Below are 27,813 nucleotides of genomic sequence, written 5' to 3' on the forward strand. Positions count from 1 at the left end.
AAAGAGAGTAAACCCTATCCTGAGAAGAGGGGGGATATAAAGAGAGTAAACCCTATCCTGAGAAGAGGGGGGATATAAAGAGAGTAAACCCTATCATGAGAAGAGGGGGATATAAAGAGAGTAAACCCTATCCTGAGAAGAGGGGGGGATATAACGAGAGTAAACCCTATCATGAGAAGAGAGGGGAATATAAAGAGAGTAAATCGTATCCTGAGAAGAGGGGGGATTTAAAGAGAGTAAACCCTATCCTGAGAAGAGGGGGGGATATAAAGAGAGTAAACCCTATCCTGAGAAGAGGGGGATATAAAGAGAGTAGACCCTATCCTGAGAAGAGAGGGGAATATAAAGAGAGTAAATCGTATCCTGAGAAGAGGGAGGATTTAAAGAGAGTAAACCTTTTCCTGAGAAGAGGGGAGATATAAAGAGAGTAAACCCTATCCTGAGAAGAGAGGGATATAAAGAGAGTAAACCCTATCCTTAGAAGAGGGGGGATATAAAGAGAGTAAACTCTATCCTGAGAAGAGGGGGGATATAAAGAGAGTAAACCCTATTCTGAGAAGAATGGGGATAGAAAGAGAGTAAGCCCTATCCTGAGAAGAGGGGGATATAAAGAGAGTAAACTCTATCCTGAGAAGAGTGGGGATAGAAAGAGAGTAAACTCTATCCTGAGAAGAGGGGGGATAGTAAGAGAGTAAACCCTATCCTGAGAAGAGAGGGGGATAAAAAGAGAGTAAAAAGTAAACCCTATCCTGAGAAGAGGGGGGATATAAAGAGAGTAAACCCTATCCTGAGAAGAGGGGGGATATAAAGAGAGTAAACCCTATCCTGAGATGGGGGGGGGGGTCTTTAAGTCTACCATCCCTTTATAGTTGTACAAAACAAAAAGGGCTTGCACTAGATTTCTTTAACTTCTTGAATTTGTTAATCATATATAATTGAATACTTTAACTTCAACTGTTTAAATTCTTAGAAAGAATTATGTGCGTTAAGAAACTAAGTTTTTGCCACAAACCTAATCCCTATATCTTTGCAATACGTTGTCGTAAACATTTTATATTTTTGTCAATTCAACAAAATACATATCAAAGACATATTAAAGCTGTACACAATCACTTTGCAAAGATATATAAATTTTATACAAAAGCACAAGAATAATGTTTGTTTTTACAAAAATTGACAACAGCTATGATTTCAGCAAGATTTTATATGTAGAAAAAATTATTCATTATTGGGATTTTTTGAATTTTACTTTGATATTTTAAACTTTACTGATCTAGCTATACTGATTTATAGATATAATGTACTGTGATCTTGCCAGGCTACATTTGTTGCATATAACGTACTGGGTCGACTCTACACTGGGTATTCCAGACTAGACAGTACGACGGAATGCATATACTGTTCGTGTTGTACCGGCACAGATCATGTAACTTTTAGACTGGAGTGAAATATCTAAGGTGTGCAACATCAGGCTCCAATGATATAAAGATTATAAATTTTATCTATCGGTTTCTTTATTAGTCAAAGTTTCCCCGCAAATTCTCCGATATTGTTTAACCAAGGTTGGAAGAGTAACTCTCCGTTGAGTAGAATTCTACGGACTTTTCTCCGACAAGAGCGCAGAGATAGTTCTTCTATAAAGATCAAACAGAAGTACAAGTGCATTCCTTGCTTGGACATACAGGGGGATCCATAATATGTTGAACTAGGAAACCAATTGTTAGACTCAAGTGATGATCTTGAATAGTCCAATTAACAGAAAAAACAACAGTTGTTTAAATTTCTTCTCCCCAATAAATTTGGGTTAGTTCACTTTAAGAGTAATATTTATGATCTAATAATATTTTGGCAAAATCGAATGTTTAGGTGGAGGGTAATTAAAATCAATAGTTTTATGCCAAAAAACATTAATTTACAGTAAAATTAATACTGCACATGGAGATAAAGGTCTTTAGATTGGCATACATTCTTTATTTCTGTCTTCAGCTATGACGTAAAATGTACACCTGAAAGTGCTATTTTTCTAATTTATTGATTTCATTATTGTAAACATAAAAAACATGTTTTATTTATCGTAGAAAAAAAATTACAAAAAAATGGAAGACGAATGTGATTCAGGTAAGAAGTACGTTTTAAAAGTCAAGAATGTATAAGTTTGGTTTGGAAAACTGACCTTAATGGTTGGCGGGAGATTTTTTAAAAATTTTTAATTGATTGATTGATTGTAATCAGCTGATTATTTTAGGTTGTTCATCGCACTACTCACTAGGAGCAGTTTATAGGACTAGGGAACTACCAAAGGTGAACCAGTTTTAGTTTTTAAATGGTTTCCAGCATTGATAAGTTTGCCAGCGATGTGCAAAAACTTTCGGCCAGTTTTGCGGAAAATCATTTGGCACTCATCACCAAACAATGTAAAAAAAGTTTACATATCAAAAGAATTGTGTGCAAAATCCGTTCCAACGTTTTCATTGAATTCCATGCAAGATATTCTGCTTCGCATGCTCATCCCCTTATTTTATTTGCATGTTTTTTTCTTTAATGTGAATTTAAAGCCATTTTTTATTTCTGCAGAAAGGTAAATGATAAAAGAACCAATTTTCAAATTAAAAATGTTTAAAGAAACTATTGAAATACCTGGAATTAAAAGTTAAAAAGAAAAAAAATTGTGTGGAATACGATAATATTTGTATTTTCATTTTCAGTTATTTTTTATCTAGGATGAGCTGGCAAAGTTATTGGCAGAGGAACCAAATTTTGAAGGTTTGTCACCCCCCTTAACCACTTAAAAACACCCCCTACCTATCAACATAACAACAACCCCCGTATAAACTTATAACACCCCCTTAATATCATCCCCCCCCTTATCCACTTGATAACATTAGCCGTATCCTCTTAATATCTTCCTCCCTATTCACTAAATAATATCCCCCCTTAATTCACTAAATAATATCCCCCCTTAATTCACTAAATAATATCCCCCCTTAATTCACTAAAAAAAATGAACTCGTTAAAAAAGGTTTATTCACCATTAAAAATTCAAAACAACTTTAGAATGCAAATGATGAAAATTCAAATTTTACTGTGCAATGTTCAGGAGATATAGCAGAATATTTGGCGGATTTTCCAAGTATTGGTAGCGGTATTCAACCCAGCGAACCACAGGTAGATAAAGATTCCAGTTCTTACAGTGCTTTAATGAATATTTGGAACTTTTAAGACTGATATTTTTTAAACATTTCCCTGCTAGAAACGCTACACTATTAATGAGAACGGTTGAAAGGGTACTGTTCCAAATTGGAGGGGTCTAAAACTCTTTCTCTAAGACTGCAAGCCTTGATTATTAAAAGTCTAAAGCTGATCTAGATATTTATTATTCTATAAATGGCATTGACATTTATCAGTCTGAAGCTGATCTAGATACTTATAAGTCTGAAACTGATCTTAATATTTGTCAGTCTGAAGCTGATCTTGATATTTATGAGTCTGAAGATGATCTTGATATTCATCAGTCTGAAACTGATCTTAATATTTGTTAGTCTGAAGCTGATCTTGATATTTATGAGTCTGAAGATGATCTTGATATTCATCAGTCTGAAGCTGATCTTGATATTCATCAGTCTGAAGCTGATCTTGATATTCATCAGTCTGAAGCTGATCTTGATATTTATAAGTCTGAAGCTGTTTTTGATATTTATAGGTCGGAAGATGATCTTGATATTTATAAGTCTGAAGCTGATCTTGATATTTATCAATCTGAAGATGATCCTGATATTTATAAGTCTAAAGCTGATCTTGATATTTATAAGTATGAAGCTGATCCTGATATTTATAAGTCTGAAGCTGATCTTGAAGAGCCTGCTGCTGTTGCTTGTACCTGTATCCATGAGAATTATCAACCTCTGATTAAAATCAATATAGAGCGAGGCAGCCAGGTGACTAGTCTAAATAAACCAAAGATCAAAACTTTTCAGTTTTGATATATTCTCTTAATTACACTCCAACCTATCTGACTCAATTCGTTAATGATATCACCAATCCATTAAAAACAAAATTTAAACCTTCAATAAGTTTATACCGCGGATATTTAGTTCATTTGATGAAGATTATGCTGCATCCCTTATATTTGGGTCAACATTGTTTTAGGACATGGTATGACAATAATGATCGATTTATTGCTGTAGGTCGTCATATGAGAAATACCCTTAATACCGATCACTTAATCTTTACATTCACTGTGAACTGCTTTAAATTCTACTTCAGCCACTTCCCCCTCCTTTTTGGATACAGTGAAACCCTTAATAACGAATACATCGAAAGAATTCATCAAATGTCGTATTCTTCACTTTCCGATAAGGGAATGTTGCAGATATTTAGTTTTTTAATTAAATGATTAAATGGAACTCTTTAAAACTGTTCCCGCATATTCATGGCTATTTATTTATTTTCGCAAATACTGAAATTTACGTAATATAGTATAAAACTCATTGAAAAATTGTCAAGAGATATTTGATAAATTCTCCGATGTATTCGTTATTAAGGGTTTCACTGTACCCCTACCGGATTCCAACCAATGAGAGTTCTCTCAATAAAAGGCACGCAAAATTTTAAAAGTTTCTTAAATTTTACGGCTTCTGATTACTAGTTCGGGATTCTGCATTCGCCACTCTGATAGGGTGAATTTATATACTTTTCTGGATACAAACTAAAGATTAGATTAATCATGAGATTAATAAAAAGAGAGATTAAGCATTAATCTCAATATCCAATATCCACAATTCTAAAGTTTTCAGCTCAGACATAGGGTTTCTTTATTTAGCATAGTGCGCAAGTTCAGGGGGATTTACAAAAACTTCGTGAACTCAGAACATTGAAGGCGCATTACTATCCAGAGGTAATTTATTAAAAAGTCCATCTTCACACTGTTTAAAGAAAATATCAAACTATTGAGAACATTTAAAATTATAGAACACTAACTAGCTTAAGTGCCCGGCTATGCACGTAGAATTAAAAAAAAACTTTTAAAAATTATTCAAGAAAAAAATTTAATTTTGAAGAAATTTTTTTTTGAAAGAAAAAAATTCGAATTGTTTAGCCTAAGTTACACCCAGGATACTCATGGATTCCTTCAAAATTTTTCAGACATTTTGATCTAGCCATTTTGTCCAGCTATAGCTAACATATATACAGACATACAAATGTAAATATAAGAGCGAAGAGCTTTATAATTTGGATTTTGTTTAAAATTAAGAACATGAAGTTAATGACAACTCCCATATTTGTTTGTAATTTAGATCGAAATGTGTATAATTTAAAAAGTTTTCCGTAAGTTTAATAAGACAAACAATATATTTCTTTAAAAAAAAAGTTATTTTAAATGTTTTTTTTATTTAGGGCGGCTGGGGTTGGGTAATTCTTTTGGTTACATCAGTTGTGCAACTTTTAGTTGGAGGTTCGTATGTTGCATGATTATACAGGGTGTCCCAATAAACATGGGAATTTAGATTCTACTTTAGTATCGTCTTTGATTTACGATAATTGATAAAATGCATCATAAAAAGATTGCACGTCTACCGAGCTTTCCAAAATGTGGTCTACCTTCTTTTATCTTTAAAATGGAAGGAGATATTTAACATTTGAAAGGTTTTGTTGATTTTGAATTAACTGGAATCTGAAAACATTTCCTAATATCTCTTTTCAGGTGATGGTAGAACACTTTTTGGAAATCCCAAGACTAGTAGTTTATGTTGTTAAATGTTTTAAGTGTGATACTACAAAATCATGTTTACGAAGTACAAAATCTGAAGAAGAAATGTACTCAATTTCCAGAATTTTATCAAAAGTCACTGTCAAACCCGGTGCATTGTAACCTGCGTCTTTGTCACAAATTCTCATTTTCTAATCCCTATATCTTTGCAAACCAATGTGGTTGACCTTTGATATTTCATGAATTGTTTTAATAAGTTTGAAATATCAAAGGTTTACACCATCAGGTTTCAATGGTATAGGGTTTAGGAAATTTTAATTTGTGGCAAAGGTTAAAATGTCAATTCCTTCCCTTTCATACAGTTTTTTTGCAAATTTAAATTAAATAGTACATCCAATCATATAAAAAAGTTTAAGAAAAAGTTTAAAGATTTATTTGAATCTGGATTATCCAAATATTTAGAAAAATTTTATGACAAATGAATTTCTGCTTGTTTTGCTTTATATTTTTTTTATTACATTTATCAAAACAAAGTTTTAAAAAATCCGCTTTTGAAATGATTTTAAAGTATACATTGTTATCTTGTTTTCTATGAAATACAAGACAAACGTATGTATTCAAAAAAAGTATCTTTGGTTAACCTATATTTCAAACGAACACAAAATTCTGTAATTACAGTTTTTGTAAAACTGTAATAATAAAATGTTATAAAAAATGTCTGAAAACAGATGAAAAAAGAATCTGTTTATCTGGGCACATTTTTTCATTATCTGTCAATTCTTTTGTATATAATTTCTGAACCGCTCTATCAATACTATCAGGGACTCAGATATCCTTGGCAATAGTTATATCTGGCTTCGATACCAACTATCCTATCAGACGGCTGGAACCAGATCATCAAACCTTTATAGGTTACACATTTTAATTATTTTTATTTTTCGCGACTATTAATTGATTCTTTGCCACACTGATTTATTAATCCCTATATCTTTGCACCCTAAGGTTGCAGACCTAGATACTAGAAAGTGAAACTGTGAATTATTTTCGAGCGAGTAATTTAAGTTGGAAATAGTATCAAAGGTTTACGTCATTCGGTTGGAACGATAAAGGGATTAAACAATTTGAGTTTGTGACAACCACTCAATTCTTTTACTTTTGTAATTATCAATTAAAGTAATAAAAATGTCGATTAGAATGATACAAATTATTTACAACTACTTTACAGGGAAGTTAATTTCCCGACAAAGTAGTTGTACACAGTTTTATCGTTTTTAGAGAGGAAAATGCGCGAAATTTTTCCCAAGGGACGTTAAGTAACTTAACCTCCCTCTCTTAGGTAAATCATAGGTCGGTAATGTTGGTCAAAAGGAGGTTAAAACTTTAACTATTGCGTACCATATCATCATTTCATGTAAAATTTTATAATAGAGACGTGATCAAGTAATCATCGTGCTATAATGTTGAATAAGCTATATAGCACCGTGATAAAAGTTCTTGATATGTCAATTCAAAACTTGTATAGCAATTAATGTGAACCAAAATATAAGAGCTTTTATTTTTCTAAATTTTTTCGTTGATCTAGGAGAACCTTTGATCTAACCCCAAATAAATTAAAAAAGTTTAGAATTAAAATTTGTTTTTTTGTTAAACTAACTAATTTTGTTAAACTAACTAATTGTAACCATTGTATTATCCATTTTCATGTTCTTATAATATTTCTGTAGTATAGCGTGTAAAGACAAATTATTATTATCATCTAAAAGGCTTGTCTTTGTAAAAACAAGCCTTTTGTGTGTAAGAAAACATAAAGCAACTGATATAATGCTTCTTAACATATTGTTTAGAAAAACATAAAACATAGATATACGCAACATAAAATATAGATACACGCAACATAAAACATAGATATACGCAACATAAAACATAGATATACGCAAAATTAAAAGTGTTTTTAAAGAGACTAAAGTTGTAATTTTCAGTGTTAGATTTGGTATGGTATCATAAAAAGCTGTGTATGAAACCTTATAAATCTGATAAAACGGTACCATTGAACCCTTATAAATCTGATAAAACGGTTCCATTGAAACCTTATAAATCTAATAAAACGGTACCATTGAAACCTTATAAATCTGATAAAACGGTACCATTGAAACCTTATAAGATAAAACGGTACCATTGAAACCTTATAAATCTGATAAAACGGTACCATTGAAACCTTATAAATCTGATAAAACGGTACCATTGAAACCTTATAAGTCTGATGAAACGGTACCCTCGAAACCTGATATAAATCTGATGAAACAGTACCCTTGAAACCAAATATAAATCTTATACAACGGTAATCTTGAAATCTTATAAATCTGATAAAAAATGGACGGTACACAGAAATCTCAAATGAAAATAAACAGTTTAAAAAAACTAAAACATTGATATCTAATTCATACTTTATCAGACAAAGGTTTCAAGGGTGCTGTTATAATCGGGTATTGCCATATTTCCATGGAGGATGACTTGAAATTACCCTTTCAGAGAAGTTACATAATTTTGGCACACTACCTCTTATGGTTAAAAAAGTGTCGCAAAAAAACACAAGAAACAGATTAAAACCTTGAAAGTTGAAACTACAATTACCTTTGACTCTTAACCTTTAAATGCAATTGAATCCTACGATTTCTTACAAATGGAATTTCACCTTAAAACCAAGCCTAAAAAAAGTGCACGGTGATTGACTATTGCATTCAGGATTGCTGTGTCCGATGTCTCTAGCTGTATCTCTTCTTGTGTCTCCAGTAACTATTGCTCTCTGCAGGTTAATAAGATTATTTACCGTGAGACTTCATAAAACTGTGGAATGGAAAGGCGACATTTAACCAATCTTCTGTGTATTTTACATTATTTTTATATGCAGCAAATGTTTTAGTAGAGCCGTCGTCGCATTATATATATATATATATATATATATATATATATACAATGAAGACAACTTTTGGTTTCCATTTTGATTGATATTAAACTGCTAAACAGCATGGATAGACGTATAAACATAGAATTCAAGAGAAGCTGTCAATTAAAAAAGCGCTTCTCTTTGATAAATCTCAAATAAAAAAGTCGTCTTAATTGTATTGATATACTAGCCTACCACTGAAGTATCTTGCAAATCAACTTATTAAATAAAACGGTTACTTCACTAGTCACTGCACAATTGCTGTATTTTATTTGAATTAAAATCATCACTTGAGTCTAACTGTCGTCTTTCTAATCAATAGTTTTTTTTTATTCTATTTTATACTTGAACCGAAAACTTTTAAAGAAAGATTAACTTTAACCGTATTAAAGCCTCATCACTCAATCGTTGAAGTTCGCGGATTTGAACATTAAATATCCAAAAAATATGCTTGTTAGCTCCAGAAATCTGCAATGGTTAATAAGCTAAATTTAGCGATCTAAAATTGAAAATTAAAGTTTTTAGGATTAATTAAATCTGTATCCAGACCTTTACATGTTTATCTATACTTGAAGCAAAGAAAATAGAATATATATTAGAGGGGAATTTAGACAATCCTTCGGTATGAATTTTGTCAGTCCCTTTCAGCCTGAAAGGGAGTTCAAAGTGTACAAATCATGTAAATGTTTACAAATTATATGCAGTAGAGTACATTAATACAGTATGTTCCCTAGACTATCCATTTCAATTTTGAATTTTTAATTTTTTATAAAATGAATTAGGTGAATAAAAACATCATTTGATTTATAGTTATAACAGAAAATCATCGTTTGTAAAGAGAAAGGCATAGTCAATGTAAAATGATCATTAGTCAATTATGAAACCAGCCTATTTCATAATTTGGTTTTCTTTTAATATTAATTTTAAATTTCCTAAAAATGATGTTCCAGGGCTCAAAAGGTTATATAGCACAAATATGTGAAATACACCTGAGCCCAAAACTTAAGACAGGGTATCGTTATGAAAACCAGTTTTAAAACCCGGGTTTCAAGAATGGGGTTAGGCAGTTTTGTGGATATCAATGTTTTTGTTGTGAAATATTACTTTATTAAGTTTCTTCATATTCTTCATTTTTTAAAATTTCTTAAATCAAAATCTACACAATTGCCAAGACCCCAAAAAGGAAACTCGGGAGTTTCGTTCAACGATACTCTTTTAAATTTCGGGCTCTGCAGTATGGAAACAGTACAACAAAATGGCCGTTTTACACTTTTTTCTAGTAAATTCCACTCTAATCTATATTTTATAAGACTTGAAGGGAGTGACCGGCAATGTATGGTAGTTGAACTGAGAATGTAGTATCGTGAAGACATTTTTTGGATTCATTTGAGACATATAAAACGTTTTAATGATGTCTAATTACCAAAGAGAATAGAATTTATATTAGAGTGGAATTTACTAGAAAAAAAGTGTAAAACGGCTATTTTGTTGTACTGTTTCCATACTGCAGGTGTACTTAAATTTTGATTATTTTGTCGTTTTAATTTTAGGAGAAAATCCTACAGATTAACTGGTGTAGTTGGAGGATTAGTTACAGCACTCGGGTACCTTTTCTCATCTTTTGCAACACAATTTCATCAGCTGTTTATCAGCTATGGTTTAGTAACAGGTATAGAGTTCATCAGCCGTTTATCAGTTATGGTTTCGAAACAGGTATAAAGTTCATCCGCTGTTTATAAGCTATGGTTTAGTGACAGATATACATTTCATCAGCTGTTTATCAGCAATAGTTTAGTAACAGGTATAGAGTTCATCAGTTGTTTTTCAGCTATGGTTCAGTAACAAGTGTACAGTTCATTAGCTGTTTATCAGCTATGGTAAAGTAACAGCATTACAGTTCATCAGATGTTTATCAGCTATGGTTTAGTAAAAAGTATTGATATCATCACATGTTCATCAGCTATAGTTTAGTAACAGGTATACAGATTACAGAGCATTAGCTGTTTATCAGCTTTGGTTTAGTTACAGGTGATGTACTGTTCATCAGCTGTTTATCATTTATGGTTTAGTAACAAGTAAAGAGTGCATCAGCTGTTTATTAGCTATGGTTAAGTAACAGGTGTAAAGTTCATCAGCTGTTTATCAGTTATGATTTAGTATCAGATAAAAGGTTTTATCAGCTGTTTATCAGATATATACAGATCATTAGCTCTTTATCAGTGTTGGTCAAGTAACATAAAGTTCCATCAGATCATAATTATTATAATTGATTAATAATAAAAAGGATCTTTGATTTTGTTAACCTGATGGTGTTAATATCAAAAGATTACATCATCAGGTTGTAAAAATGGAAAGATTAAAAACAACCAGTTTGATCCAGGTTATATGTTTCTAAGCTATTTGATTATATTCTTTATTATTATTCAGGAATTGGAACTGCGATGGTTCGTGATTCTGCAATATTGATGGTGGGCCAGTATTTTAAAAGGAAGAGGTATATCTCACCCCCCCCTTCCTCCCCCTCCNGTTGAAGTGATGATAGTTGGAAGCTGGGGGCCTGGATTCTGTATCATGTATCCTATTATTTGAAGGGAATATGTTGAAGTGATGATAGTTGGAAGCTGGGGGCCTGGATTCTGTATCATGTATCCTATTATTTGAAGGGAATATGTTGAAGTGATGATAGTTGGAAGCTGGGGGCCTGGATTCTGTATCATGTATCCTATTATTTGAAGGGAATATGTTGAAGTGATGGTAGTTGGTAGTTGGGGGCCTGGATTCTGTCTGTATCATGTATCCTATTATTTGAAGAGAATATGTTGAAGTGATGATAGTTGGAAGTTGGGGGCCTGGATTCTGTATCATGTATCCTATTATTTGAAGGGAATATGTTGAAGTGATGATAGTTGGTGTAGTTGGGGGCCTGGATTCTGTATCATGTATCCTATCATTTGAAGGAAATATGTTGAAGTGATGATAGTTGGTATAGTTGGGGGCCTGGATTCTGTCTGTATCATGTATCCTATTATTTGAAGGGAATATGTTGAAGTGATGATTGTTGGAAGTTGGGGGCCTGGATTCTGTATTATGTATCCTATTATTAACAACGCTATCAGGTATATATAATGTAAACTTGGAATAATTTATCTAACAGTATTCATGGTTGGAAATATCTAAGTTCTAAAACATAGAGTTGCAAAGATATAGAGATCAGAAAATCTGAGTTTGTGGCAAGGACTCAGTTCCCGTTATGGGACATTACTGGTATAACTTTTTGACCTCCATGGCTTCTCTTATTTCGATTTCACACAACTTCTTAATAGCTATTCTGAACACGGGCAGCCTTAGGATATTTGAATTTCCGAGCCGGGTCAACCCTTCCGGTCCTAGTTTGTACTGTACCTAGCTCTATGGACAGGACTAGCCGGTGCAAAAAAGTTGACGCGGTCAGACTTTATGCTTTATATAGATTAAATTTACTTTTACTAAAGGGTGAGTGTGAAGTATGGGTAATGACTAAAAACATATAATCAATCTTAGATTCAATTTTCTGCTTGAGGTGGTTTAAACGAAGGGTTGCTTAGAGTTACGTTAATATTTACTTTAACAAATCTATTAGATGTACTTTGAACGAAAATATTAATACCATTTAAAACAATTTTTTATGCAAACCAGAAAAGTTTGCAACTTTGTAATTTTAATTCTTTTCCATAGTTACATGTATTATCCGCAAGAAACTCGTTGTAAAGTTAAAATATTTTTATTTGTGTTTTTATGTTTCCATGTTATTGTGGTCGGGTTCATTATTCGTGTGAATGGTATCATTATGTTGACAAGGGGGCTAGAGAATATTCCAAAACTTAGATTATATCTATCTATTTATATATCTCTATATCTATCTAGATCTATATTTATATCCTTATCTATATATCTATATTTAAACATATCTATATCTATATTTATATATATCTATATCTAAATATTCATAACTAATAAAACTAATAAACCCCTAGACCGAATTTTCTCAAATTTTGATTGGGGAAGCAAGGAAAAGTTTTTAGCTTGACTTGAACATTTAAAATTGAAAACGTAGTTTCCAGGCAAAGCTGGGTACCCAAGCTGCAGTGGTAGACGATTATATCAATATAATGAAAACTACTTTCGATTACAATTTTGATTTATATTTAGCTGTTAAACAGCATGGATACACATAAACATAGACATCAAGAGAAGCTGTCAAGCTGTAATTCGTAAAAAGGTTGTTCACAATTAAAACTTAAATTAAAAATATTCTTCATTATATTGATATAATTGCTTACCACTGTAGTATTTCATATACAAATTGTCCTTTGATTTTTATGTTGCAACTATTTAGTTTGTGTTTAACGCACGGAAACTTCCAATGCCTAAAAATGTGAAAATTGAACCCTGATGTATTTAGACACCCTGTCTGTATTTAATTTAAGTTCTATTTAATGTTTTCATATTCAGAGTTGTGGGCTGGAGATTGGGGCTGCAAGCTATTACAGGTTTTTCAAAATAACTTATTAACAAAAAGATTTAGTTTAGAATCAATTTTTTTGAAAAGTCTGCTCTTATTAATTTGAAACTTCATAAACAATCTTAACCCTAATCAGGCTGACGTCTGGTTTACCAAAAAAGTTTTTCCTAATTGTGATACAAATCAAAATACACTTTTGGAAAGCCTTTGGGCTCTTATTTAATAACCAAATTTGCAAATTTGCAAAATTTTAAATATTGATTGCAATATCAAGTTATTAAGCAAAAAAAGTGCAAATACAAAAAGTGCGCGAAATATGATAAACTATACATTTTTGGAAAACCCTTACCACGGCGAATTCAAATATGCAAAATATTTAAAAATTTCAGGGATTTCCAAAAAGCTATAAAAAGTCTAAATCCAAAGACTGGAAGAAGGTCAAAATATAGATTGAGTTGGGTAACGGTAAAATAAGGCATTTAGGCAGTATGTCTTGGAGGACTCAGTCAGTAGGTTTAAAAGCCGTGTCTTTTAGCCTAAAGTGAGGGGCTAAAGTGTTATTTAGAAAAGTAAAAAAATTTGAACAACCTCAGACCAAAAAACGTAATTGAATAATAAATTAAATACTTCAAAATTATATTTATTTAATTTTAAGGGAATTTATTAAACCTAATATTTTCCAGTTGTAGGGCAATATAATGACTTTATCGCCCTAAGACAGGTTTATAAAGTATTTGTATCGACCTGGTAATAAAAAGATTTTCTAAAAGCATATTTATGAAGTCTCTCTATTTTAGTTTATATAAATACAAATTCTAGGTCTTGTTGCTTCTGCTTTCATTCTTGCAATTTTCTATAGATCTGCCAGCCTTTACCACCCACAGGTAAATAATGAATCAACTTTCAAGACCGGGTTTATTTTGAAGTGTCTCAACTCATTGACTTTTGTTTTTTGACTCTGTTAATGCTTTTTTGTAGCCAGAGGTTTTTTTTTGCGAAAATTAGTAATTAGCATAAATATGTTTTTTTATAAGTTTGCAAAAATTTATCATATCTTAATTAAAAATGTAATCCTGTATAAAGTTTAATAGAGAATTACAGTTTTTTTTTTAATAAAAACCGTAAAATAGTCAGGCCTTTCGAATGAGTGTGATTACAATTTTTATCAATCTTCTAAGTTAAGCCTTCGAAGGAAGTTTTGAATAAATTGCTTTAAAATAAAATTAACTAAGTGCTTTTTTTAAATCGCAATTTTTTTTGTTAAAGTGTTTAAAAAGAAGGTATATTTTTATCGATTAGAAAACAAATCTATTAATTGAATTTATTAAAAACAAATTGGTCTGTTGATAAAATTTATAAAAGAATATATCTCTTTATCGAATCTAATGAAAAACATATCTCTTGATAAAATTTGTTAAAAAACATTTCATGATTAAATTTATTAAGTAATATATATATTTTGATTGAATTTATTTTTAAAAAAACATCTCTTTATCAAAGTTACTAAAAAAACAAAGAAATCGAGTCTTTGTCACAAACTCTAATTTTCCCTATATCATTTTTGCAAACCAATACCGTAAACCTACGTTATTTCAAACTTTGAATTTTGTTAGATCAAACAGATAACGTTTAATATATCATCAATTTGAAAAGATATAGGGATTACAAAATTAGAGTTTTTGGAAAAACTTATTTTTTTATTATACAAAATATCCAATGATAAAATTAATTAAAGAACATATCTCTTTTTCTTAAAACATAAACATATATTTCGATCAAAGAGGGGTGTCCACATTTCCATACAAAGGGTGGGTGGGGGGGGGCCTTAAATGACTTCATTTTTAGAAATTTCTCTCTGGTTTTTTGCATGCAGGCCTGAATTGGAATCTAGTTTTTGAATCAAACACCAAAGTGGGGAAAAAATAATTCCCCCCCCATTTTTCCCGCATTTTTCGAGCATTTTTTCAAAAACTTTGTGATAGGTCCACGTGGGGTGTCTAAAGTCATCAATTTTAGGTCGGGAAACCCAATTCTGAACTATAAAATGAATTTTCCTCTCTTTATACCATTCCCCCCCCCTTCCAGCATTTTAAAAAAGGATAATTTTTGATCGAATTTTCAGAGGCGAGCAATCCTTCATCTAAAGAATCAGAGGAGAAAGATAAAGAGTAAAAAAGAAGACAAGGAAAACATATTAAAAATAATTATTAATGTAAATAATCAAAGGAACTGTTTTTGTAATCTCAAATGAACTGTCATTTAAAATTTTTTCAAAAATGTATGATTTATAACATAATCTTTAATATTTTCTCTTCAAAGGAACTGAGTTTTTGCCACAAACTCTGATTTTCTAATCCCGTTATCTTGGCAACCCGATGTTGTAGATCTTTGATGAATTTTGTTAGATCAAGTAGTCTAAGTTTGAAATATCAAAGGTTTACACCATCAGGTTGCAAAGATATAGGGATTAGAAAATTTGAGTTTGTGGCAAAAACTCAGTTCCTTTGGCTAAAATATTGTTTTACATCTAAGTTTACACTTTTCAGAATCGATTAAAACTATGCCTCAAATTTGTTCTCTAATAGAATTTATTTGTACATAAAAATTTATTTTTTGAACTGATTGAATTTTGAATATGTTTTTTACTCTCAGAGCAAAGTTTTCGAAGAAAAGATTCCATTTATTGATACAGGAAAGGAAGCTATTTCCAATACTACTATTATTTTAGAAAATAAAAAAAAACAACTTTTTTATTTTTATTATTTCAATCACAAAAGAAATTGAGTCTTTGTACCAAACTCTGATTCACTCTTTCTTTAGAACCCAATGTCGGAGACATTAGATATTTCAAATTCGGAATATTTTTAAATCAAATAATCTAGCTTTGAAATATCAATGGTTTACATCATTAGGATGAAAGATATTGGGATTAGACTATTTGAGTTTGCGACAAAAACTCACTTTCGTTCCATTATCTGAAGAAATTTAGTCTTTGCCACAAACACTGATTTTCTAATCCCTATATGTTTGCAACCCAATGTCAGAGACCTTAGATTTTTCAAACTATGATTTCTGTTAGATCAATTAATCAAAGTTTGAAATATCAAAGGGTTATACCACCAGGTTAGAGATAAAGTGATTAGAAAATTTGAGTTTGCGACAAAGACTCGATTCCTCTCAGACCAAATCCAAAAGTTCAAATACTTTTAGCTTTTCTTATAATAATCAGTATATGTTAAAAGGTTTACAATTAACTAAATTATAAATCTTTAATTATATATATCTATAATTATATATCTATAATTATATATCGCTTTAGCTGGCCAAAGGCTAAATTGGCTAAACCAAATTTTAAGGGAACCCATTGGCTTAACAAAGTATGGAATTATTTTAAATTCCACAGACAACCCAGAGCACTGTTCAAATCATGATTTAAGACTAAGAGCGGGTAAACGGTGGGAGTATGGGAGTATCTATGTGTAACCTGGACAACACCGGACAATTCAGCCAGTATAATATACAATACATTAATATATATCTTTCTTGGACGGCTCAGGACCTTTACGAAGCAGAACTGTACAGATTCTTCTAAATGCTACAGGAAATAAAATATTTTACAAAGATTGGTTTTTTTATCGAATAAAAAATATTAAAAGTTTTCTTTTGAAAACTTATAAATGATTAGTAATTTGTTGTGTCTTGTTTAGCTCAATATATTGTCATTTAAAAAGATGATGAGTTATAAATAAATAGTTAAGCCAGGATTTTAATTTTAACTTTAAACGAAAACCTCGCCACTTTTGTCATGTATTATAGTTTTAGAATATCTGAAGATAATTATTTTACTTTTTTAACAGGAATATCTGCATTTGGTCTCTACGCTCCTGTCATTTATATGGTGAGTAAAAACAAAGACATCTTTTTTTCAAGATCAATTTTTAATTTTTTGGATTTTTCAGTGGAGCTTTGCAGCAGCTGATGGAGTTTCAGAAAAACTTATTTCAAGATTGCAAACTTACTTTGGAATTGGTTGGATAATAGGTTAGCTTCAAGATTATAGACTTATTTTGGAATAGGTTGGATAATAGGTCAGTTTCAAGATTATAGACTTATTTGGAATAGGTTGGATAATAGGTTAGTTTCAAGATTATAGACTTATTTTGGAATAGGTTGGATAATAGGCTAGCTTAAAGATTATAGACTTATTTGGAATAGGTTGGATAATAGGTTAGTTTCAAGATTATACTTATTTTGGAATAGATTGGATAATAGGTTAGTTTTAAGATTACAAACTTATTTTGGAATAGGTTGGATAATAGGTTAGTTTCAAGATTATAGACTTATTTGGAATAGAGTGGATAATAGGTTAGTTTCAAGATTGCATACTTATTTTGGAATATATTGGATAATAGGTTAGTTTCAAGAATATAGACTTATTTCGGAATAGGTTGGATAATAGGTTAGTTTCAAGATTATAGACTTATTTTGGAATAGGTTGGATAATAGGTTAGTTTCAAGATTACAAACTTATTTGGAATAGGTGGGATAATAGGTTAGTTACAAGATTATAGACTTATTTCGGAATAGGTTGGATAATAGGTCAGCTTCAAGATTGCAAACTTATTTTGGAATAGGTTGGATAATAGGTTAGTTTCAAGATTACAGACTTATTTCAGAATAGGTTGGATAATAGGATAGTTTCAAGATTATAAACTTATTTCAGAATAGGTTGGATAACAGGTTAGCTTCAAGATTACAAACTTATTTTGGAATAGGTTATAGTTTCAAGCAATTTAAAACTGATTATTGAATTCAACGATTGATTACCATTCGGTTTACGTTCGTTAGTTTATAATCGTACCAATATTTTGAAGAACTCGTTTATTGCGGTTGTTAATTTCTTGGAACGATGGCATTAATAAAGGTAAATCCCGTCCATTCCGTGAAAAGTCGACTTTTTTCTGTTAATGTTAGTTAGTGTTTCTCAATTTTTGTATTTTGTGAAGTCTTAAATTTTGAAGATGTTATTTTTGATGCTTAACAAACAGTTTTGTTTGTTTTGTTAAGGTTGTTTGGTTGGCAGTTTGGTGCTTGTTGGCAGTGGTAGATGCTACATCATCAGTAGACAATACCTTGTACAATGTACTGCACTGTGTACAGGTGTAAACATCTTCTCCTTCATTTATATACAGGTAAATATGCGGGCTATGCACTGACTTAAAGAGACTGTGCTAATAATTTCAATTGATCCTCTATTTAGAGAGGTAAACAGGCCCAAATGTTAAGGTAGCCTCTAAATTTTGGTCGGATTAATTATTTCAAACTTTTCTTTTATCTTTAAAAATTACTTTCAGTTTTATGTGAAAATAAATGAAATTGACATTATGAAACATGCTTTAAGATAGAAAACGACAGTAAAATTCTATGGGTTCTCTAGCTTTAAACTTGTTTCTGTTTTTTGCTATTTGCCATTTGAAGGTATATTAAAGGCAGAAAGCCAGACTTCAAATTAAGATTCATTCAAAGAATTTGTAGTCGTCATTAAAGGGACAGTTCATCTGAAAAATAGATAATTGATGATTTTATTGATTAAGTAATTAGGTAAATGCTTTACTGGGATATATATCATATACTGTTCTGTCCTACAGAACGTTTTTTTGGATCCTCTACCCACCCCCACCCCCATCCTATTAATTTTGTTTTTGACCAAGAAGCGTGTTTTATAGTAAATCACTAAAAAGGAATCTTTATTAAAGTTCTAGATATTTTCTATGAGCAATACAGACGGTACATCTGTCCGTCGAGAAATATTTTACGGTCTCAGTATTTACGTCAAATCAATTAGTCAATTAAGGTATCGCAACGATTTTTACGATTTTTAGTATACGATTTTTTGACCCTATCAATTTTTTACATTTATGTTTTATTATTTTAGGGTTGGGTTAGGTTAAGAAAATTTCTGGGCCGAGCGCTGCGGCTAGAATGGACTAGGGGCCGAGCGCTGCGGCTATAGGACGGGCTAGGGGCCGAGCGCTGCGACTAGGACATGCTAGGGGGCCGAGCGCCGCGGCTAGGGCAGGCTAGGGAGCCGGCGCTGCGGCCACATGATTAATTACATACAAAATGTACAAAATTGATAGGAGGGGGGGTCCAAAACTCATTCTCTAGGACGGACCCGAACGCTTTTTAGATCCTCCTCTCCCCCCCCCCTCTCATAATAACTTTGTACATGATCAAAAAATCGTTCGATAAGAAAAACCTAACGTACTCCATGAATCACGAAATTTAAAGGTCAGAAAATAAACAGGAACCGCCATATAAAGCTTTAGATATTTTTAAAAAACCTCTATGAACAATAACAGACGGTACATCTGACCTTAAAAAATTCAGTGAATACAATTATAGTCTCAGTATTACCATTCAAGTCAAATGAAGTTTAATTTAAACTTTGCTATCTTGTGTACGGGTTTATAATTTGGTATGGTAAAACCAGCTGTCCTTCTCAAGTTTGCAATCGCGTCGCCGATATATTTATCACAAAAAAATATTTATTGTAATAAAATTTCCCGTAATCGTAAAAAATGAGATTATAATGCAATATTTTTTTCTTGAATCTTGATATAGCGTCTACGGTCTATTCTAAAATATCTCTGCACACTTGATTGATTGATTGAGTGCAGGTCGTCTTTGTTGTGAAAATCCACAAAATGCGACGATCCAACACTAAATCAATTATATCTATTAAAATCAAAATAAAAGTTATGAAATTATAATTGAAGAAAATCAAAGTAAAGATTAGCTTCCTCTGGGATATCTTCGTTTTCAGATTGGTTGCTGTATTTCTGAACATGGCCTGTTTAAACCTACTATTTTTATATGAAATTGTATATATATATGCATTTTCGTACAAATTTAAAACAGCTTTATATTAATTCTCGAGTCAGGAACTTCAGATACGCGTCTCAAGGGTCTCGATTAAAAGCTAAAGTGATTAGCTTTCAACCTATACCCCCTTTCATTTTTCCTTTACTGTCCCTTTAAAGTTTAATCTTTTTTGGATATCTCTGTAAATTTCGGGAATAAATTCTTATGTTTTCGTAGGCCACTTTTAATATTCCTTGTCAATGTAATGGTAATGGTATTGTAGATTGTCAGCATGGCAGTTATGAGACGTCTTAACTATCGTATTTGATTTTTGAAAGAATTTGCGGCATTTTTCAATTTTAATTTTACAAGTTTGAATCGATTTAAATAATGATCACTCTAGTCCTGCATTTCTAAAAGGTAGTCTGCCTTTTTTGTGATTTCAAAATCACCGAAAATTTGAACGATTTTGTTTATATATATATTGACAATTTTGATTCTTTAAATGTGTGGAAATCTACACGAAATCATTTTTATCTCCGGTAATTTTGTTTTGGAGATGCCAGGATTAGGAGTTTCGGGCTCATAGTTATTGTGAACGAAAAATCCCGACATATAGTGTTCTATCTTTGTTGTTATTAATCTATGTTATATAGCTTTGGACTAATTTAGGAGTATCGAAGTTATGTACTAACTGTATCAATGTACGGTTTCCTGTTGGGTGTGTACAGTTACAGTTTAAAAATGTACGTGTTCGAGAAGGTTCGAGCTCGCAACTTTGGTTCAAGCTGGGGGTTCGTTCAGGCCTGTCAGGCTATACCTATAGGTACTATTAAACTAATGTTGTTAACAAAAGAAAATTCAAAATTGTAACTTTGGAAGTTTGCTTTTCTAAAACTTTGCAATATTTTATTCTAAAAAAATGAAAAAAACTATCCAAATCCGAACCTTCGTTTATGCTTCTTTTATGCATCGTTTATGTATTGCTTATGCATCATTTATGCATCATTTATGCATCGTTTATGCATCGTTTATGCATCATTTATGCATCGTTTATGCTTCGTTTATGCATCGTATTTGCATCGTTTATGCATCGTTTATGCATCGTTTTATATTGTTTATGGATTTTTTGTTCCTTTTCTTTTGTATATATCTAGTCAAAATTTGGCATAGTGTAAGATTTTAAAAACAGTTGCTTTACTTACACAATGTCCAATGTTGACCCTGAGAGTAAATATTGATTAAAACTACTAAAAGACGAACCAACTTAATGTAACATCGCTTCTTTTAAGGAATTATGGTTGTAATTATAAATGAAGTTTGCCGGATCCACAATGGTACTAATAACAACTTTGTCTGATCAATAAAGTGAAAAATATCATTGTTTTTCTAGATCAAAATTTCTGACAATTTTTTTCCATAAACCTTCAAAATTTCAGATTTCTGAATTTAAGTGTTTTATTAAAAAAATAATTTTATTATTTTTAAATAATAAACATATTTCAGGATTGAGTGTTCCCATTTTTAGCATGTTTGAGGATAGCCTGGGACCAAAGGAACAAATCTAAATAATCTATATAATAAAATAAGACATTTGTATATATATATGTTGCCATAGCCGGCCAAACGGCTGGACCGATTGGGCAAAAAAAAAATTCGTGGACACTCATAGGTGGCCGGGGGGTGTTATAGGCTAAAAAAATTGAAATTTTTTTTTCAAATTTTTTTTAATATTTGTGTTTAATTTTTTTACACGGGCAACTCTGGGCATTTCAGCTAGTGAATAAATAAATGTCTGAAATATTACAAGAATAAATTTCGTGCATTTCAAAAAAGATGCCTTTTGAAGCCCTTTCCCTCCCCGACTTTGGAAAAGTTTGATTGAAGTTGTTTGCCTTCAGTCAGGTTTTTATTTCTGTGGTTTCTGTATTGTGGCCGGATCTTTGATACTCTCTTGTATAGGTAAAGTAACGAGCAGATTGGCATCTTTTTTCTTCAATATTTCTATTTTTGACTATTATTTTCCGTATTATAGTAAAATACAATTTCATATAAAATGCAGAAAAAAAATTATTTCCTATTTGCAAAACAACAAGGCAGCGTCAAATAGACCAGTAAGTACAGTAACACGTCAAACGTAAGATTGAATATTTATTAAAATTTTATTAAAAAGCTAATTTGTAAAGAACTAAAATGTTTCTAGTTTGTAACCGAATACATTTGTATTGTAATACTTGTGCAAGTAAGGGAAAGCTACGAGGTCGCATTTGACAACAACACATGCATAATTTCTTCAAAAAGGCAACCATTGTTCTTGTTAGAGATTTTTGTGTGTGTGTGTTGTTTTATATTAATGGGACTGTAAAGGAAAAATGAAAGTGGGTATAGAATGAAACATGAGAATCTCAGGCGTTGAACTATACCATTAAGACATCTCTCTGATGTTTCTGTCTCGAGAAATTGATATAAAATATGTGTCAAATTTATACGAAAATTCAGATGTATGCAATTTTGTATAAAAGTTGTAGTATTAAACAGATCATATTCAACAAATACGCAACCCAATCTGAAAACGACGATATCTTACAGGAGCCTGAGAATCTCAGGTTTTCTCAGGTTATTTTTATTTTGTACTTTTAATAATTTTAATAATTGATAATATAATTACATGAAGTCCGTATTACGTCACGCTGTATACTGGTCACGTGATTTCCATCTGTATCACGTGACAATGTGACAGCAAACCTGAGATTCTCAAGTTTCAGCCTATACCCCCTTTCATTTTTCCTTTACCGTCCATTTAAACTAAGATTTTAGGGCGCTTAGCGACCCCTTTTCTATCAACAATTTTAATTTCTTATCTTTTGCTCTGAAAATTGTCAATTCTGGTAATTTTTAAATTTCTAATTTGCAGGCGCATTTTTTAAAATAATTATTATTGACATTTTTTCGGACAAAATATTTAACTTTAGTATCCTTGGGGTTGAAAATTAAATTTAAATTAATCATCATATTTGTAACCATTCTTTTTTTAACTTAGATGTACATAAGAGGCAGCTGAGAAAGAAGAACAGAAGACGACATTCATCAAGACATACTGAGGCAGAATGCAAGGTGGGGTCAAATAACGAGAGTTATAACAGTACCCTTCAAACCTTTATCTGATTAAAATTGTTAAAGATACCTGAAAAATTGTGTCTGAAAGTGTAAATTCGGCACATGTCACGTTATATAATATATCATAGATTAGAAATAAATGGTTATCTAACTTTGAGGGTACCATTGTGAATCGTAAATTACAAAATTAAAATCTGTCAGGTAGCAGAAATTGACCAGGAGTATACGGTCCACCGGAGGAAATCCTTTGCTGAGATGGAAGACGACTTTCTACCTCCGATCTCCCTCCAGACCCCGGGGAATATTGGGTTCATACCAGAGGTATAATATCTTTTAATCTCCTATTGTTACATCTTTTAATTAATTTATTTGATGGGATAGTTTTTGCCCTGATAAGGATAAGGATAAGGATGAGGATGAGGATGAGGATGAGGATGAGGATGAGGATGAGGATGAGGATGAGGATGAGGATGAGGATGAGGATGAGGATGAGGATGAGGATGAATAATATTGTTTAGGATGAGGATGAGGAGGTAGATGAGGGGGATCTAGAGTATGGAGATGTTCTCCTGGAGGAACTAGAGATCCTGGAGAATATTACATCATGCGACAAGGTTTTCTATAAATTCATTCAAATTTTGTTGAATTTTTTTGTAATGTCTTCTTCATATATATAATAACACATTTTGCTGAAAAATATCTTGAAATTTAGTTTCAATTGTTGTTTTAATTGTTTGATTTTTATTTATTTTAACGATTTTGTTAATTATTTTTATATCTTTTGGCCATATATTCTATATATTTTTGGCCATATATTCTGTATATTTTTGGCCAAAAATAGATCTTATGCACGACGTAAGGGAAGTATAGTAAGCAGTTATTATCATCAATATTATCATTAAAAGTGTTAATTCACATTTTTTTATGAATAATTGTCAAAATAGTTTTTTTTGCCAAGGTTGAACACTGTCTGATGTTCAGTGAGTTTGAACATAATCTTGGGAATAGTTTTGGGAGTAACCTTGGGAATAATCTTGGGGAAAATGTTAGGAGTAGTATTGAGAGTCAATTCCTGGAGTTTGGGTCCCCGGATATATACAGGTATTTTTCACGTTTTAAAGAAACAGTCCATGTCAAGGAACTATATATTTTTTGGTCAATGAAATTTAAGTTGTCGCACTAATCCACGAAATGATATCCTAAACGTTTGTCTGAATAATAATATTGGAGAAATATTTGCTTTTCTTTCTGAGAATTTGCCAAGCAAAAGCTAAAATCCACCATAGCCACACTTTCTTGGCAAACCTTCAAGAACTTAACTTACATTTATATTTGAAGATTTCTTACGACCACATGTTTTTTCTAGTTTCGCTTTCTAAATTCAAAACAAAATATAATTTTTTTGTTATTTCTTTTTTTAAGAAGTAAAAAACAAAAATGTTATTGGAAGTTTTAAAAAATCTGTATACATTTATCAATCAAAACTTTTCTTTTTATAAAATCTTGTTTACTTCCACGGATTGTTTTCTAGGGTATAAAATAGAGGGATTCTGAATACTTGTTCAATGTTCCCTCCCTTCCTCCCTCCCCCCTTCCTCCCTAGCCTAAACAAAAATATGCAAAGGAATTGAGGCTTTGCCATTAACTCAAATTCTACTATTTCTATATCTTTCGACCTGGTGGTGTAAAACTTTGATATTTCAAACTTAGATTTTTTGATCTAACAGAATTCATAGTTCAAATTAAATATATAAGGTCTACGACAATGGGTTTAAAGATGAAGGGAAATAGAAGATCAGAATTTGTGACAAAGACAATTATTATATTTTGAGTCAATTGTTATATTTCTAGGAAAATAAGAAAACCTACGAGTTCTTCCAGAAGAAGAGAATGGAACAAAAAGCCAGGTAGAATTTGTAAACTAAATTTAAGGAATTTAAACTCTAATTTTAATCCATCCGTCTGATTCACAACGTTACACTTGAAACCTTAATCTGACAATTAATGTGGAAGGATATTGTCGGATTTCTGGCGGGAAATGTGTTTAATTTTGTTAATTTCTCAACTGTGAAATGGTCAAAATATGTTTTACTTCGGATAGAAAATCTACATGCGTTTGAAAATTAGAAAAAAAATACATGAAATTTATTTCAAATAATACATTAGAACTGGTTCATTTTAAACCTTTATCTTATAGATTCTATTTACATTCTCGCTTTTTAGCTTTAGAAATGCTTAATTCTGACAGTTTCCTCCATGTTTCTGCAGCAGATATCTTGAAAGTCAATAGTGTAGAAACCCCTCTCTTGAAAATGTAATTTTTAATTAGAAAATATGAATATCTCATTCATAATCAGAATAAGCTTGAAACAGTTAAATATTTTTTTTTTGACTTTATATATTTTAGGAATATTAAAAAGAGAGTGCACTATCATTCAAGAAGAAGAATTGGACTAAAACCAGACTTTACCACATCATAACGGACTAAAGGCGGACAGGGGAGAAAGGGCAGACTAAAGGCGGACAAAAGACTAACTAAAGGTTTACTACAAGTGGACTATAGGCGGACAAAAGACTAACTAAAGGTTTACTACAAGTGGACTATAGGCGGACAAAAGACATACTAAAGGTTTACTACAAGTGGACTATAGGCGGACAAAAGACATACTAAAGGTTTACTACAAGTGGACTATAGGCGGACAAAAGACATACTAAAGGTTTACTACAAGTGGACTAAAGGCGGACAAAAGTCGGACAAAAGTCGGACAAAAGGCGGATAAAAGGCGGATAAAAGGCTAAATAAACGTGGACTATAAAAGGTCAGCTTACAAGAACTACAGACGAATTAAAGGCGGACTTGGGACACGCTAACGATTTACTTAAGGCAACTGAAGGCGAACAAACCCTGACTTTCACTTACAGCGGAAAATTTTGCTAAATAAGAAAAGAAACTTTATCTTATTTGCAATTTAATGTTCATAAAAGGTCTAGTTTGCAATACGCTTTTGTGCTCTTATAATGCCATATTTATTTTAAAAACTGTTCTTTTTTCATTAACAAAGATGTAGTGGTTAAATATGTATGTAAGATATATTTAAATTTTCAACGTTAAATTTTTTTATTTCTTGATGTTCATATACATATAGTTTTATATTTTATGATCTCACCGCCATTTTTTGAACCATTTTTTGAACCAATTAAAAAAATAGTTATACCCAGAAATGACGAGGCTTTAGTGATGACTTAAAAATCATAATTCACAGCGAATTTAGTCTGTTGCCTTGAATAGAGCCTGAAAGTGACTTACTTAAAAACAGGTTGCAAGTGGCAGGGAACCGAAACTTAAAGGAGAATGTTTTCATGAACTCTGTCATCTCTAAGGTCTCATCCTCCGTGGGTAACACTGTATATATATGTCTCATTTTGCATTCTCCTTAAAAATAAAATGTTTCGTAAAATATTATATATATTTGGAAAATATACAATTCTCTTATTCTCAAAATATTATTTTTTCTTTTCTCTTTCACTTTTAAGCTTGATTAGAAAACCTTCAAAAGTGGAAAGAGTTTATGTAGAGATATTTATAAAGTTTATTAAAGGTAAAGTGTTCAATTAAATAAAAATAAATGCTAAAAATTATGAATTTACATTTTTAAGAAATATTCTGTTAATTTTTTTCTAAAAAAGGATCCAACACATTTTCTTCTTTTGTTCTGAATTGTCTCTTACATCGACCCCCCCCCCCCCACAAAAAAACACCTTCATAGTTGCGCTACTTACCTTCTTGAAAACAATAAAAGTGATGAGTGTCAATATATCGTAATGTACTTCCGGTGTTTCTCTTGTTTTTCTTCCAATATATTCATATTTATATTTGTTCTTCATATTTATTCACTTCTTAAAGGGACAGCTCGCATAATTTCAAGTGACCCTCCATTTATATAGAGTGGCAATTCCGATAGTACTCTTGAAAGCTGTGTATGATTAAGAACGCATAGTATAAACATAATTTTCTCTCTTAAAATTGGTTATTTTCAACAATGTTTTTCTGTAAAGTGCCTTGCGGATATAATGCACGAAATTTTTATTCAGACCCATTAATAATTTGTTTATCATCTCTCTACTTATCTTTTTCATCATGTATTTATATATTTATGTTTGTTTGATCTACTAAATTATAATAATACAATGGTCGACGATTATTTTAATACAATTAAGACGGCTTTTTATAAATAATGCTATGATCCCTAACAAGCAATTTAAAATTTAAAATTACAAAGCTGTTAATGGACAGCTTCTGTTTATTTGAATAATTCAGTGTGTCTGATGTTTGAAAATCGTCTTCATTGTATTGATAAATACGAAGACGACTATATAGTAATAATATTTTAAATATAGTATATATATGATATTTTATGAAAATAAAAATCGAAAACGAAAAACGATTTTGTGGCAATGCTCAGATTTTTTATGAGTTTAATGAATACAGCTCAAAACAAATGCAAACAATTTGCCTCAAGCTTAACTGTCTTTTCTTTTGCTAGTTTTTCAGTTTTTTGTTGATATTTTTTCAGTCTGAAATGATAATTTAATCAAATTTTAACAGCGGAATTCTATCAAAAATTATTTTGATTTTACAAACATTTTAGCAAACAACAGTAAATGTTCAGAAACTGTAGT

General features: G+C 31.3%; 1 protein-coding gene across 1 annotated transcript; it reads left to right on the forward strand.

The window, feature by feature from the left end:
- Positions 1–1,190: 1,190 nt before the first annotated feature.
- Positions 1,191–26,591, forward strand: LOC111705938 (monocarboxylate transporter 12). The gene is made up of 28 exons (XM_023478651.1): positions 1,191–2,118; positions 2,246–2,301; positions 2,721–2,763; positions 3,098–3,165; positions 3,837–3,935; positions 4,820–4,894; positions 5,395–5,452; positions 6,529–6,618; positions 8,450–8,516; positions 10,202–10,320; positions 11,079–11,145; positions 11,687–11,767; positions 13,143–13,180; positions 13,972–14,036; positions 15,275–15,364; positions 16,696–16,753; positions 17,010–17,050; positions 17,112–17,193; positions 18,220–18,344; positions 20,689–20,842; positions 21,523–21,572; positions 21,918–21,978; positions 23,057–23,130; positions 23,335–23,454; positions 23,652–23,747; positions 24,092–24,234; positions 24,985–25,040; positions 25,541–26,591. Exons 1-28 carry the CDS (start codon positions 2,097–2,099, stop codon positions 25,588–25,590), a joined length of 2,148 nt encoding a protein of 715 aa, XP_023334419.1. The 5' UTR covers positions 1,191–2,096; the 3' UTR covers positions 25,591–26,591.
- Positions 26,592–27,813: the final 1,222 nt, after the last annotated feature.

This window comes from Eurytemora carolleeae, unplaced genomic scaffold (genome assembly GCF_000591075.1).
Source record: "Eurytemora carolleeae unplaced genomic scaffold, Eaff_2.0 scaffold590, whole genome shotgun sequence".
Lineage (NCBI taxonomy): Eukaryota > Metazoa > Arthropoda > Copepoda > Calanoida > Temoridae > Eurytemora > Eurytemora carolleeae.

Coding starts and splice junctions, on each gene's coding strand:
- LOC111705938 (XM_023478651.1), top strand. CDS start 2,097: ATGGAAGACGAATGTGATTCAG. Junction 20,843..21,522: donor CTGTCAGGCTATACCTATAG/GTACTATTAAAC, acceptor AACATATTTCAG/GATTGAGTGTTCCCATTTTT. Junction 23,131..23,334: donor ATACTGAGGCAGAATGCAAG/GTGGGGTCAAAT, acceptor AAAATCTGTCAG/GTAGCAGAAATTGACCAGGA.